Source organism: Oncorhynchus gorbuscha, linkage group LG02 (genome assembly GCF_021184085.1).
Source record: "Oncorhynchus gorbuscha isolate QuinsamMale2020 ecotype Even-year linkage group LG02, OgorEven_v1.0, whole genome shotgun sequence".
Classification (NCBI taxonomy): Eukaryota; Metazoa; Chordata; class Actinopteri; order Salmoniformes; family Salmonidae; genus Oncorhynchus; species Oncorhynchus gorbuscha.
Genome location: NC_060174.1, coordinates 104,988,110 through 105,003,092, shown reverse-complemented (window position 1 = coordinate 105,003,092; position 14,983 = coordinate 104,988,110). Strand labels below are relative to the sequence as shown.

The window sequence follows — 14,983 nt, the reverse complement described above, 5'->3', positions numbered from 1 at the left end:
TTGTGTGTGTGTGTTGGTAGTGTGTGTGTGTGTGTGTGTTGGTGTGTTTGTGTGTGTGTGTGTTGGTCGTGTGTGTGTGTGTGTTGGTAGTGTGTGTGTGTGTGTGTTGGTAGGGTGTGTGTGTGTGTTGGTAGTGTGTGTGTGTGTGTGTTGGTAGGGTGTGTGTGTGTGTTGGTAGTGTGTGTGTGTGTTGGTAGTGTGTGTGTGTGTGTGTTGGTGTGTTTGTGTGTGTGTGTGTTGGTAGTGTGTGTGTGTGTGTTGGTAGTGTGTGTGTGTGTGTGTGGTAGGGTGTGTGTGTGTGTTGGTAGTGTGTGTGTGTGTGTGTTGGTAGGGTGTGTGTGTGTGTTGGTAGTGTGTGTGTGTGTTGGTAGTGTGTGTGTGTGTGTGTGTTGGTAGTGTGTGTGTTGGTGTGTGTGTGTGTGTGTGTGTTGGTAGTGTGTGTGTGTGTGTGTGTGTTGGTAGTGTGTGTGTGTTGGTAGTGTGTGTGTGTTGGTAGTGTGTGTGTGTTGGTAGTGTGTGTGTGTTGGTAGTGTGTGTGTGTGTGTGTGTGTGTGTGTGTGTGTTGGTAGTGTGTGTGTGTGTGTGTGTGTTGGTAGTGTGTGTGTGTTGGTAGTGTGTGTGTGTTGGTAGTGTGTGTGTGTTGGTAGTGTGTGTGTGTTGGTAGTGTGTGTGTGTTGGTAGTGTGTGTGTGTGTGTGTTGGTAGTGTGTGTGTGTGTGTGTTGGTAGTGTGTGTGTGTGTGTGTGTGTTGGTAGTGTGTGTGTGTGTGTGTTGGGGTAATGAGGCATATCTGGATGAGAAGTCAATGATGCAGCTCCATCTAAGCAGAGCGTTACTTCTCATGTGACTATGTGTCCTAGATCCACACTGACAGACTCTAAACTACCACACTTCACCCCTGACTTCTCTGGGGAGAGACAGAAAGAGTGACTTCTACTAGCTATTGTGGCTTGGACAAATATTGACACGTTACTTGCGAGAGAGCTACTTAACCTCAATCTCGTTAGCCAACATTATGGCTGTATACAATATATTATTTTGTATTTGTATTTATTATGGATCCGCATTAGTTCCTGCCAAGGCAGCAGCTACTCTTCCTGGGGTTTATTAAGGATTCCCATTAGTTGATGCCAAGGCAGCAGCTACTCTTCCTGGGGTTTATTAATGATCCCCATTAGTTCCTGCCAAGGCAGCAGCTACTCTTCCTGGGGTTTATTATGGATCCCCATTAGTTGATGCCAAGGCAGCAGCTACTCTTCCTGGGGTTTATTAATGATCCCCATTAGTTCCTGCCAAGGCAGCAGCTACTCTTCCTGGGGTTTATTATGGATCCCCATTAGTTCCTGCCAAGGCAGCAGCTACTCATCCTGGGGTTTATTATGGATCCCCGTTAGTTCCTGCCAGTGCAGCAGCTACTCTTCCTGGGGTTTATTATGGATCCCCATTAGTTGATGCCAAGGCAGCAGCTACTCTTCCTGGGGTTTATTATGGATCCCCATTAGTTCCTGCCAAGGCAGCAGCTACTCTTCCTGGGGTTTATTATGGATCCCCATTAGTTCCTGCCAAGGCAGCAGCTACTCTTCCTGGGGTTTATTAATGATCCCCATTAGTTCCTGCCAAGGCAGCAGCTACTCTTCCTGGGGTCCAAACATTTTAAGGCACTTACATCAACCAAATACTTTTTTTGCATCATATAGCAATACACCACTACATATCTACAATACAAAATGTATAATACCACCATACAGCAATGTATGTGTGTGTATAGAGTGAGTGTGTATGCGTGTCTGTTCCTGTGTGTGTGTAGAGTGAGTGTGTATGCGTGTCTGTTCCTGTGTGTGTGTAGAGTGAGTGTGTATGCGTGTCTGTTCCTGTGTGTGTATAGAGTGAGTGTGTATGCGTGTCTGTTCCTGTGTGTGTATAGAGTGAGTGTGTATGCGTGTCTGTTCCTGTGTGTGTAGAGTGAGTGTGTATGCGTGTCTGTTCCTGTGTGTGTAGAGTGAGTGTGTATGCGTGTCTGTTCCTGTGTGTGTATAGAGTGAGTGTGTATGCGTGTCTGTTCCTGTGTGTGTATAGAGTGAGTGTCTGTTCCTGTGTGTGTATAGAGTGAGTGTGTATGCGTGTCTGTTCCTGTGTGTGTATAGAGTGAGTGTGTATGCGTGTCTGTTCCTGTGTGTGTATAGAGTGAGTGTGTATGCGTGTCTGTTCCTGTGTGTGTATAGAGTGAGTGTGTATGCGTGTCTGTTCCTGTGTGTGTATAGAGTGAGTGTGTATGCGTGTCTGTTCCTGTGTGTGTATAGAGTGAGTGTGTATGCGTGTCTGTTCCTGTGTGTGTATAGAGTGAGTGTGTATGCGTGTCTGTTCCTGTGTGTGTATAGAGTGAGTGTGTATGCGTGTCTGTTCCTGTGTGTGTATAGAGTGAGTGTGTATGCGTGTCTGTTCCTGTGTGTGTATAGAGTGAGTGTGTATGCGTGTCTGTTCCTGTGTGTGTATAGAGTGAGTGTGTATGCGTGTCTGTTCCTGTGTGTGTATAGAGTGAGTGTGTATGCGTGTCTGTTCCTGTGTGTGTATAGAGTGAGTGTGTATGCGTGTCTGTTCCTGTGTGTGTAGAGTGAGTGTGTATGCGTGTCTGTTCCTGTGTGTGTAGAGTGAGTGTGTATGCGTGTCTGTTCCTGTGTGTGTATAGAGTGAGTGTGTATGCGTGTCTGTTCCTGTGTGTGTATAGAGTGAGTGTGTATGCGTGTCTGTTCCTGTGTGTGTATAGAGTGAGTGTGTATGCGTGTCTGTTCCTGTGTGTGTATAGAGTGTGTGTGTATGCATGTCTGTTCCTGTGTGTGTATAGAGTGAGTGTGTATGCGTGTCTGTTCCTGTGTGTGTATAGAGTGTGTGTGTATGCATGTCTGTTCCTGTGTGTGTATAGAGTGAGTGTGTATGCGTGTCTGTTCCTGTGTGTGTATAGAGTGAGTGTGTATGCGTGTCTGTTCCTGTGTGTGTATAGAGTGAGTGTGTATGCGTGTCTGTTCCTGTGTGTGTATAGAGTGAGTGTCTGTTCCTGTGTGTGTATAGAGTGAGTGTGTATGCGTGTCTGTTCCTGTGTGTGTATAGAGTGAGTGTCTGTTCCTGTGTGTGTATAGAGTGAGTGTGTATGCGTGTCTGTTCCTGTGTGTGTATAGAGTGAGTGTGTATGCGTGTCTGTTCCTGTGTGTGTATAGAGTGAGTGTGTATGCGTGTCTGTTCCTGTGTGTGTATAGAGTGAGTGTGTATGCGTGTCTGTTCCTGTGTGTGTAGAGTGAGTGTGTATGCGTGTCTGTTCCTGTGTGTGTAGAGTGAGTGTGTATGCGTGTCTGTTCCTGTGTGTATAGAGTGAGTGTGTATGCGTGTCTGTTCCTGTGTGTGTATAGAGTGAGTGTGTATGCATGTCTGTTCCTGTGTGTGTATAGAGTGAGTGTGTATGCGTGTCTGTTCCTGTGTGTGTATAGAGTGAGTGTGTATGCGTGTCTGTTCCTGTGTGTGTATAGAGTGTGTGTGTATGCATGTCTGTTCCTGTGTGTGTATAGAGTGAGTGTGTATGCGTGTCTGTTCCTGTGTGTGTATAGAGTGAGTGTGTATGCGTGTCTGTTCCTGTGTGTGTATAGAGTGAGTGTGTATGCGTGTCTGTTCCTGTGTGTGTATAGAGTGAGTGTCTGTTCCTGTGTGTGTATAGAGTGAGTGTGTATGCGTGTCTGTTCCTGTGTGTGTATAGAGTGAGTGTCTGTTCCTGTGTGTGTGTAGAGTGAGTGTGTATGCGTGTCTGTTCCTGTGTGTGTATAGAGTGAGTGTCTGTTCCTGTGTGTGTATAGAGTGAGTGTGTATGCGTGTCTGTTCCTGTGTGTGTATAGAGTGAGTGTCTGTTCCTGTGTGTGTGTAGAGTGAGTGTGTATGCGTGTCTGTTCCTGTGTGTGTATAGAGTGAGTGTCTGTTCCCGTGTGTGTGTAGAGTGAGTGTGTATGCATGTCTGTTCCTGTGTGTGTATAGAGTGAGTGTGTATGCGTGTCTGTTCCTGTGTGTGTATAGAGTGAGTGTGTATGCGTGTCTGTTCCTGTGTGTGTATAGAGTGAGTGTGTATGCGTGTCTGTTCCTGTGTGTGTATAGAGTGTGTGTCTGTTCCTGTGTGTGTATAGAGTGTGTGTCTGTTCCTGTGTGTGTATAGAGTGTGTGTCTGTTCCTGTGTGTGTATAGAGTGTGTGTCTGTTCCTGTGTGTATCTCTTCACAGTCCCCACTGTTCCATAAGGTGTATTTTTGTTTCTTGCATCAAGAAGTAGAATCAAATACACCTTATGTTACCTGATGTGGAATAGAGTTCCATGTAGTCATGGCTCTATGTAGTACTGTGGAATAGAGTTCCATGTAGTCACGGCTCTATGTAGTACTGTGGAATAGAGTTCCATGTAGTCACGGCTCTATGTAGTACTGTGGAATAGAGTTCCATGTAGTCATGGCTCTATGTAGTACTGTGGAATAGAGTTCCATGTAGTCATGGCTCTATGTAGTACTGTGGAATAGAGTTCCATGTAGTCATGGCTCTATGTAATACTGTGCGCCTCCCATAGTCTGTTATGGACTTGGGGATTGTGAAGAGACCTCTGGTGGCATGTCTTGTGGGGTATGTATGGGTGTCTGAGCTGTGTGCCAGTAGTTTAAACAGACCTCTGGTGGCATGTCTTGTGGGGTATGTATGGGTGTCTGAGCTGTGTGTTACCCGCAAGAGAGCTGCTTCACCTCAGTCTCATTAGCCAACATTAGTGCTTATTAGTAACTGGAATAATTAATTTCATTAATGTGTCAAGTGCAGCGTCTGGTTGCTCCTCATTACACACCACAGACCAGCAGCGTCTGGTTGCTCCTCATTACACACCACAGACCAGCAGCGTCTGGTTGCTCCTCATTACACACCACAGACCAGCAGCGTCTGGTTGCTCCTCATTACACACCACAGACCAGCAGCGTCTGGTTGCTCCTCATTACACACCACAGACCAACAGCGTCTGGTTGCTCCTCATTACACACCACAGACCAGCAGCGTCTGGTTGCTCCTCATTACACACCACAGACCAACAGCTTCTGGTTGCTCCTCATTACACACCACAGACCAGCAGCGTCTGGTTGTTCCTCATTACACACCACAGACCAGCAGCGTCTGGTTGCTCCTCATTACACACCACAGACCAGCAGCATCTGGTTGCTCCTCATTACACACTACAGACCAGCAGCGTCTGGTTGCTCCTCATTACACACCACAGACCAGCAGCGTCTGGTTGCTCCTCATTACACACCACAGACCAGCAGCATCTGGTTGCTCCTTATTACACACTACAGACCAACAGCGTCTGGTTGCTCCTCATTACACACCACAGACCAGCAGCGTCTGGTTGCTCCTCATTACACACCACAGACCAGCAGCGTCTGGTTGCTCCTCATTACACACCACAGACCAGCAGCGTCTGGTTGCTCCTCATTACACACCACAGACAAGCAGCGTCTGGTTGCTCCTCATTACACACCACGGACCAGCAGCGCCTGGTTGCTCCTCATTACACACCACGGACCAGCAGCGTCTGGTTGCTCCTCATTACACACCACGGACCAGCAGCGTCTGGTTGCTCCTCATTATACACCACAGACCAGCAGCGTCTGGTTGCTCCTCATTACTCACCACAGACCAGCAGCGTCTGGTTGCTCCTCATTACACACCACAGACCAGCAGCGTCTGGTTGCTCCTCATTACACACCACGGACCAGCAGCGTCTGGTTGCTCCTCATTACACACCACGGACCAGCAGCGTCTGGTTGCTCCTCATTACACACCACGGACCAGCAACGTCTGGTTGCCCCTCATTACACACCACGGACCAGCAACGTCTGGTTGCCCCTCATTACACACCACGGACCAGCAACGTCTGGTTGCTCCGCATTACACACCACGGACCAACACATATTCTTTATGTCAACAACATAGGTATTACTACAAAAATTATTGTAAGACCTCTTATACACTATATTAGGCCCAGCCTTTGGAACTTTGGTTTTCCTAGATTTGGCAATGATATTGTGATCACTACAACCAGGCCTCAGCACCACAGAACTACAACAACCAGACCTCAGCACCACAGAACTACAACAACCAGGCCTCAGCACCACAGAACTACAACAACCAGACCTCAGCACCACAGAACTACAACAACCAGACCTCAGCACCACAGAACTACAACAACCAGACCTCAGCACCACAGGACTACAACAACCAGCCCTCAGCACCACAGGACTACAACAACCAGGCCTCAGCACCACAGGACTACAACAACCAGGCCTCAGCACCACAGGACTACAACAACCAGGCCTCAGCACCACAGGACTACAACAACCAGACCTCAGCACCACAGAACTACAACAACCAGACCTCAGCACCACAGAACTACAACAACCAGATCAGACTTACCTCCAGCATCTGTACCACTCCTTCATGCTCCCTCTTGGCAAAAAACTCTGCCTGTTGAATGGAAAGATAAACACTATTTATTTAATATTTCTACTCACAAAGTGTAATTCAATGCACTCTTCAGTTGCTTAGTTCACATCTAATCCTCATAATAGTTCCTCCAGAACTAACCAACACACTTTGCACCCAACAGCTACCCCCTACTGGACAAAGTCTTTGATACACATAACAAATAAAATGTAATTTGAGGTGATTGGCTCTTGCTTGGTGATTTCTGGGAACAGGGTTCATTGGATGTTCTGGTTGTATAGCGCATAGCCTTATATTTAAGAAAGGCTTTGTTGGCTGGGCAGTGGGTCTTGTGTCGGAGGCAGGGGAGAGAGAGGACAGGATTTGACTGGGCAGTGGTTATTGTTTAGGAGGCAGGGGAGAGAGAGAGGACAGGATTTGGCTGGGCAGTGGGTCTTGTGTCGGAGGCAGGGGAGAGAGAGAGGACAGGATTTGGCTGGGCAGTGGGTCTTGTGTCGGAGGCAGGGGAGAGAGAGGACAGGATTTGACTGGGCAGTGGGTCTTGTTTAGGAGGCAGGGGAGAGAGAGATGACAGGATTTGGCTGGGCAGTGGGTCTTGTTTAGGAGGCAGGGGAGAGAGAGGACAGGATTTGGCTGGGCAGTGGGTCTTGTGTAGGTGGCAGGGGAGAGAGGACAGGATTTGGCTGGGCAGTGGGTCTTGTGTAGGTGGCAGGGGAGAGAGAGGACAGGATTTGGCTGGGCAGTGGGTCTTGTGTAGGTGGCAGGGGAGAGAGAGGACAGGATTTGGCTGGGCAGTGGGTCTTGTGTCGGAGGCAGGGGAGAGAGAGAACAGGATTTGACTGGGCAGTGGGTCTTGTTTAGGAGGCAGGGGAGAGAGAGATGACAGGATTTGGCTGGGCAGTGGGTCTTGTTTAGGAGGCAGGGGAGAGAGAGGACAGGATTTGGCTGGGCAGTGGGTCTTGTGTAGGTGGCAGGGGAGAGAGGACAGGATTTGGCTGGGCAGTGGGTCTTGTGTAGGTGGCAGGGGAGAGAGAGGACAGGATTTGGCTGGGCAGTGGGTCTTGTGTAGGTGGCAGGGGAGAGAGAGGACAGGATTTGGCTGGGCAGTGGGTCTCGTGTAGGTGGCAGGGGAGAGAGGACAGGCTTTGGCTGGGCAGTGGTTCTTGTGTCGGAGGCAGGGGAGAGAGAGAGGACAGGATTTGGCTGGGCAGTGGTTCTTGTGTCGGAGGCAGGGGAGAGAGAGGACAGGATTTGGCTGGGCAGTGGTTCTTGTGTCGGAGGCAGGGGAGAGAGAGGACAGGATTTGGCTGGGCAGTGGTTCTTGTGTCGGAGGCAGGGGAGAGAGAGGACAGGATTTGGCTGGGCAGTGGTTCTTGTGTCGGAGGCAGGGGAGAGAGAGGACAGGATTTGGCTGGGCAGTGGTTCTTGTGTCGGAGGCAGGGGAGAGAGAGGACAGGATTTGGCTGGGCAGTGGTTCTAGTGTCGGAGGCAGGGGAGAGAGAGGACAGGATTTGGCTGGGCAGTGGTTCTTGTGCCGGAGGCAGGGGAGAGAGAGGACAGGATTTGGCTGGGCAGTGGTTCTTGTGCCGGAGGCAGGGGAGAGAGAGGACAGGATTTGGCTGGGCAGTGGTTCTTGTGCCGGAGGCAGGGGAGAGAGAGGACAGGATTTGGCTGGGCAGTGGTTCTTGTGCCGGAGGCAGGGGAGAGAGAGGACAGGATTTGGCTGGGCAGTGGTTCTTGTGTCGGAGGCAGGGGAGAGAGAGGACAGGATTTGGCTGGGCAGTGGGTTTTGTGCCGGAGGCAGGGGAGATAGAGGACAGTAATGTATGCCATTTAGTAGACACTCTACCAACTGAGCTCCAGAGGACCAGAGGCAATGTGTTGCCGTCTCACCCGCTGTAGTCGTTTGATCTCATTCTGTTTGAACTTGAGGATAGCCAGTGCCTGCTCATGTTCCAGTTCCAGCTGCTGCCTGCGCTCGGCCACCTCTCGCATATGCTGCAAGCATCAAAGGAGAAATCAATTTAATGTAACAAACGCATCGCTTACATAATTACTCTATAGTTATACACACTCGGTCACGGACACATTTACACTCAACACAGAATAGCCGCTCCATGTGCGCACTCACTTGGCAATCGTTAGAGAAAAATATGATATAAATTCAATTAAAAAGTGAGGCCTCCCCAGTGGTGCCGCGGTCATCAGTTGTACGGTGTTTCCTCTGACACATTGGTGCGGCTGGCTTCCGGGTTAAGCGAGCAGTGTGTCAAGAAGAAGAGTGGCTTGGCAGGATTGTGTTTTGGAGGACGCATGCCTCTCGACCTGCGCTTCTCCCGAGTTCGTACAGGAGTTGCAGCGATGGGACAAGACTGTAACTACCAATTAGATATGACGGAATTGGGGACAAAATACTGTGAGACAGGCGGTCATTTGCATGATAGTTACCATCTGACTAAATGTCATGACCGCCACAGCCTAGCAACACTACTATATTTGTAGTCAAAGTGAACCTGGTCCTGGGGAGTCAACACAATTCGAAGTGTGGCAACAAAATACTAGAGATCAGCCTGTACCTTTAGGACCTGCTCTACACTAGAGATCAGCCTGTACCTTTAGGACCTGCTCTACACTAGAGATCAGCACCTTTAGGACCTGCTCTACACTAGAGATCAGCCTGTACCTTTAGGACCTGCTCTACACTAGAGATCAGCCTGTACCTTTAGGACCTGCTCTACACCAGAGATCAGCCTGTAGACCTTTAGGACAGCCTGCTCTACACTAGAGATCAGCCTGTACCTTTAGGACCTGCTCTACACTAGAGATCAGCCTGTACCTTTAGGACCTGCTCTACACTAGAGATCAGCCTGTACCTTTAGGACCTGCTCTACACTAGAGATCAGCCTGTACCTTTAGGACCTGCTCTACACTAGAGATCAGCCTGTACCTTTAGGACCTGCTCTACACTAGAGATCAGCCTGTACCTAGAGATCAGCCTGTACCTTTAGGACCTGCTCTACACTAGAGATCAGCCTGTACCTTTAGGACCTGCTCTACACTAGAGATCAGCCTGTACCTTTAGGACCTGCTCTACACCAGAGATCAACCTGTACCTTTAGGACCTGCTCTACACTAGAGATCAGCCTGTACCTTTAGGACCTGCTCTACACTAGAGATCAGCCTGTACCTTTAGGACCTGATCTATACTAGAGATCAGCCTGTACCTTTAGGACCTGCTCTACACTAGAGATCAGCCTGTACCTTTAGGACCTGCTCTACACCAGAGATCAGCCTGTACCTTTAGGACCTGCTCTACACCAGAGATCAGCCTGTACCTTTAGGACCTGCTCTACACTAGAGATCAGCCTGTACCTTTAGGACCTGCTCCAGGTTATCCAGTTTGACACGGAGTCTCTGGTTCTCCTTGAGACCTGAATCACGTTGAGCGGTCACTTCAGAGAGGTGTTCTCTCAGCTCCTCATTCTCAACCCAGGTCTGAGAGAGAGAGGGATGGGGTGGGTGGTGGGGGGAGAGAGAGAAGGATGGGATGGGGTGGGGGAGAGAGAGAGAGGGATGGGGTGGGGGGCGGGGGGAGAGAGAGAAGGGTGGGGAGAGAGAGGGGATAGGGTGGGGGGCAGAAGGGAGAGAGAGAGGGATGGGGTGGTGGGCGGGGGAGAGAGAGAAGGGTGGGGAGAGAGAGGGGGATAGGGTGGGGGCAGAAGGGAGAGAGAGAGGGATGGGGTGGTGGGCGGGGAGAGAGAGTGGGATGGGGTGGGGGGCGGGGGGAGAGAGAGAAGGGTGGGGAAAGAGAGAGAGGGGTGGGGTGGGGAGCGGGGGAGAGAGAGAAGGGTGGGGAGAGAGAGGATGGGGTGGGGGGGGGGAGAGAGAGAAGGGTGGGGAGAGAGAGAAGGGTGGGGAGAGAGAGAGGGGATGGGGTGGAGGGCGGGGGAGAGAGGGGGATAGGGTGGGGGCAGGGGGAGAGAGAGAGGGATGGGGTGGGGGCGGGGGAGAGCGAGTGAGAGAAGAGAGAGGGATGGGGTGGGGGGGGCGGGGGAGAGCGAGTGAGAGAAGAGAGAGAGGATGGGGTGGGGGGCGGGGGAGAGAGAGAGGGATGGGATGGGGGCGGGGGAAAGAGAGAGGGATGGGTTGGGGGAGAGAGAGAGAGAGAGAGAGAGAGAGAGAGAGAGAGAGAGAGAGAGAGAGAGAGAGAGAGAGAGAGAGAGAGAGAGAGAGAGAGAGAGAGAGAGAGGAGAGAGAGAGAGGGATGGGATGGGGGCGGGGGAGAGAGAGAGGGATGGGTTGGGGGAGAGCGAGTGAGAGAAGAGAGAGAAGGATGGGGTGGGGGCGGGGGGAGAGAGAGAAGGGTGGGGAGAGACACTGGACATGAGTACTGTCAGTCCTCAAGACCAGGAGGAGAGGGACAGACCCATAAAACAGAAGCCCTTCCAGTCTACTGAAGGGTCATGACAGAGAAGACAGTTGAGGGTTCCAGTTGAACCATAATGTACATTCATTCTGTCATAAAAACTAGACTAAGCCTACGAGGGCCTCAAAGAATAGAACGAAATGGAATAGAAATGCACAGAATATAAAATATTTGAATAGAGACTGACCTGGTCGAGCAGCTGTGCCTTCCTCCTGAGGAGATCTGCCTCCTCCTCTAGATGCCCATTTTTGCCTCGCTCATCCTCAAGCTGGCTCTCCTGTCAGAGGAAGAAGCGTTTAGTAACTACACCGTAGTACAGCGATAACTATACTGCTGCAATCAGTGGAGGCTGGGGTGCCACTTTAATAAATCTGAGGCCGGGCTCAGTGTAACGCCTGGAATAGAATGAATGGAACCTTCATCTGGCTGATACCGTGTCATTCATTCAATCGCAGAGGAATTTCTCCCCAGCACCTGGCCCACTGAGAGGAGCACCTTGAGTACAGTAGTTAACAGGCAGCTGATGGGACGAGGGACCCTTACCAAATCCAGACATCCCTTCTGTCTCTTCCTAACTTCATGTTCCAAGTCTTCACATTCTTTTCTCTTCTTGCTCAGCTCACATTCCTGAAACAAGACACCACCACGTTACAGAGACCAGGCCTGAGCTTCAGAAACATCCTTACTCAACTCCAAACCTGCTCCATAGCATGTCACGTTACAGAGACCAGGCCTAGACATCAGAAACATGCCTATCCAACTCCATAGCATGTCACGTTACAGAGACCAGGCCTAGACATCAGAAACATGTCTATCCAACTCCATAGCATGTCACGTTACAGAGACCAGGCCTAGACATCAGAAACATGCCTATCCAACTCCATAGCATGTCACGTTACAGAGACCAGGCCTAGACATCAGAAACATGTCTATCCAACTCCATAGCATGTCACGTTACAGAGACCAGGCCTAGACATCAGAAACATGTATATCCAACTCCATAGCATGTCACGTTACAGAGACCAGGCCTAGACATCAGAAACATGCCTATCCAACTCCATAGCATGTCACGTTACAGAGACCAGGCCTAGACATCAGAAACATGCCTATCCAACTCCATAGCATGTCACGTTACAGAGACCAGGCCTAGACATCAGAAACATGCCTATCAAACCCCATAGCATGTCACGTTACAGAGACCAGGCCTAGACATCAGAAACATGTCTATCCAACTCCATAGCATGTCACGTTACAGAGACCAGGCCTAGACATCAGAAACATGTCTATCCAACTCCATAGCATGTCACGTTACAGAGACCAGGCCTAGACATCAGAAACATGCCTATCCAACTCCATAGCATGTCACGTTACAGAGACCAGGCCTAGACATCAGAAACATGCCTATCAAACCCCATAGCATGTCACGTTACAGAGACCAGGCCTAGACATCAGAAACATGTCTATCCAACTCCATAGCATGTCACGTTACAGAGACCAGGCCTAGACATCAGAAACATGTCTATCCAACTCCATAGCATGTCACGTTACAGAGACCAGGCCTAGACATCAGAAACATGCCTATCCAACTCCATAGCATGTCACGTTACAGAGACCAGGCCTAGACATCAGAAACATGCCTATCCAACTCCATAGCATGTCACGTTACAGAGACCAGGCCTAGACATCAGAAACATGCCTATCCAACTCCATAGCATGTCACGTTAACATTCTTACATTCTTACAAGGTTTTACCAAGCTTAACATTCTTACATGGTTACAAGGTTTTACCAAGCTTAACATTCTTACAAGGTTTTACCAAGCTTAACATTCTTACAAGGTTTTACCAAGCTTAACATTCTTACATGGTTACAAGGTTTTACCAAGCTTAACATTCTTACAAGGTTTTACCAAGCTTAACATTCTTACATGGTTACAAGGTTTTACCAAGCTTAACATTCTTACATGGTTACAAGGTTTTACCAAGCTTAACATTCTTACATGGTTACAAGGTTTTACCAAGCTTAACATTCTTACATGGTTACAAGGTTTTACCAAGCTTAACATTCTTACAAGGTTTTACCAAGCTTAACATTCTTACATGGTTACAAGGTTTTACCAAGCTTAACATTCTTACAAGGTTTTACCAAGCTTAACATTCTTACAAGGTTTTACCAAGCTTAACATTCTTACAAGGTTTTACCAAGCTTAACATTCTTACAAGGTTTTACCAAGCTTAACATTCTTACAAGGTTTTACCAAGCTTAACATTCTTACAAGGTTTTACCAAGCTTAACATTCTTACAAGGTTTTACCAAGCTTAACATTCTTACAAGGTTTTACCAAGCTTAACATTCTTACAAGGTTTTACCAAGCTTAACATTCTTACAAGGTTTTACCAAGCTTAACATTCTTACAAGGTTTTACCAAGCTTAACATTCTTACATGGTTACAAGGTTTTACCAAGCTTAACATTCTTACAAGGTTTTACCAAGCTTAACATTCTTACAAGGTTTTACCAAGCTTAACATTCTTACATGGTTTTACCAAGCTTAACATTCTTACATGGTTACAAGGTTTTACCAAGCTTAACATTCTTACATGGTTACAAGGTTTTACCAAGCTTAACATTCTTACAAGGTTTTACCAAGCTTAACATTCTTACATGGTTACAAGGTTTTACCAAGCTTAACATTCTTACAAGGTTTTACCAAGCTTAACATTCTTACATGGTTACAAGGTTTTACCAAGCTTAACATTCTTACAAGGTTTTACCAAGCTTAACATTCTTACAAGGTTTTACCAAGCTTAACATTCTTACAAGGTTTTACCAAGCTTAACATTCTTACATGGTTACAAGGTTTTACCAAGCTTAACATTCTTACATGGTTACAAGGTTTTACCAAGCTTAACATTCTTACAAGGTTTTACCAAGCTTAACATTCTTACAAGGTTTTACCAAGCTTAACATTCTTACATGGTTACAAGGTTTTACCAAGCGTAACATTCTTACATGGTTACAAGGTTTTACCAAGCTTACCATTCTTACAAGGTTTTACCAAGCTTAACATTCTTACATGGTTACAAGGTTTTACCAAGCTTAACATTCTTACATGGTTACAAGGTTTTACCAAGCTTAACATTCTTACAAGGTTTTACCAAGCTTAACATTCTTACATGGTTACAATGTTTTACCAAGCTTAACATTCTTACATGGTTACAATGTTTTACCAAGCTTAACATTCTTACATGGTTACAAGGTTTTACCAAGCTTAACATTCTTACAAGGTTTTACCAAGCTTAACATTCTTACATGGTTACAATGTTTTACCAAGCTTAACATTCTTACATGGTTACAATGTTTTACCAAGCTTAACATTCTTACATGGTTACAAGGTTTTACCAAGCTTAACATTCTTACAAGGTTTTACCAAGCTTAACATTCTTACATGGTTACAAGGTTTTACCAAGCTTAACATTCTTACAAGGTTACAAGGTTTTACCAAGCTTAACATTCTTACATGGTTACAAGGTTTTACCAAGCTTAACATTCTTACATGGTTACAAGGTTTTTAGTCCGCCCCATCCCGGATCCGGAATCGTGACTACAACCTCAAGCTCATTACCATAACGCAAAATTAGCGATTTCTGAAAATTGCAAATTAAATGAAATAAATATGCCTATCCTCAAGCTTATCCTTTTCTTAACGATCCTGTCGTCTCAGATTTTCAAAATATGCTTTAGAACCAGAGAAAATCAATAATTTGTGTAAGAGTGGTGATAGCTAGCTTAGCATTTAGCGTTAACATTTAGCACGCAACATTCACAAAAACCAGCAAAGGGATCAAATAAAATAATTTACCTTTGAGGAACTTCAGATGTTTCAATGAGGAGACTCTCAGTTACATAGCAGATGTCCAGTTTTTCCTGAAAGATGCTTGTGTAGGACACAACGTTCCGTTTTGTTACTATGCATTTGGCTACCGAAACTAACCGAAAATTCAGTCACCTAAACGTCAAACTTTTTTCCGAATTAACTCCATAATATCGACTG

General features: G+C 47.5%; 1 protein-coding gene across 7 annotated transcripts in view; it reads right to left on the bottom strand.

Moving 5' to 3' along the window:
• Positions 1 to 14,983, bottom strand: part of LOC124014772 (peripheral-type benzodiazepine receptor-associated protein 1-like) — a 241,513-nt gene that overhangs the window by 84,433 nt on the left and 142,097 nt on the right. For all 7 annotated transcript variants that reach the window (XM_046329861.1, XM_046329863.1, XM_046329864.1 and 4 more), the window contains exons 8-12: positions 11,475 to 11,558; positions 11,119 to 11,208; positions 9,878 to 10,000; positions 8,399 to 8,503; positions 6,476 to 6,526 (exon numbers count right to left, since the gene is read on the bottom strand). In XM_046329861.1, coding sequence (XP_046185817.1) covers positions 6,476 to 6,526; positions 8,399 to 8,503; positions 9,878 to 10,000; positions 11,119 to 11,208; positions 11,475 to 11,558 — 453 coding nt within the window. The remainder of the gene's footprint in view (positions 1 to 6,475; positions 6,527 to 8,398; positions 8,504 to 9,877; positions 10,001 to 11,118; positions 11,209 to 11,474; positions 11,559 to 14,983) is intronic.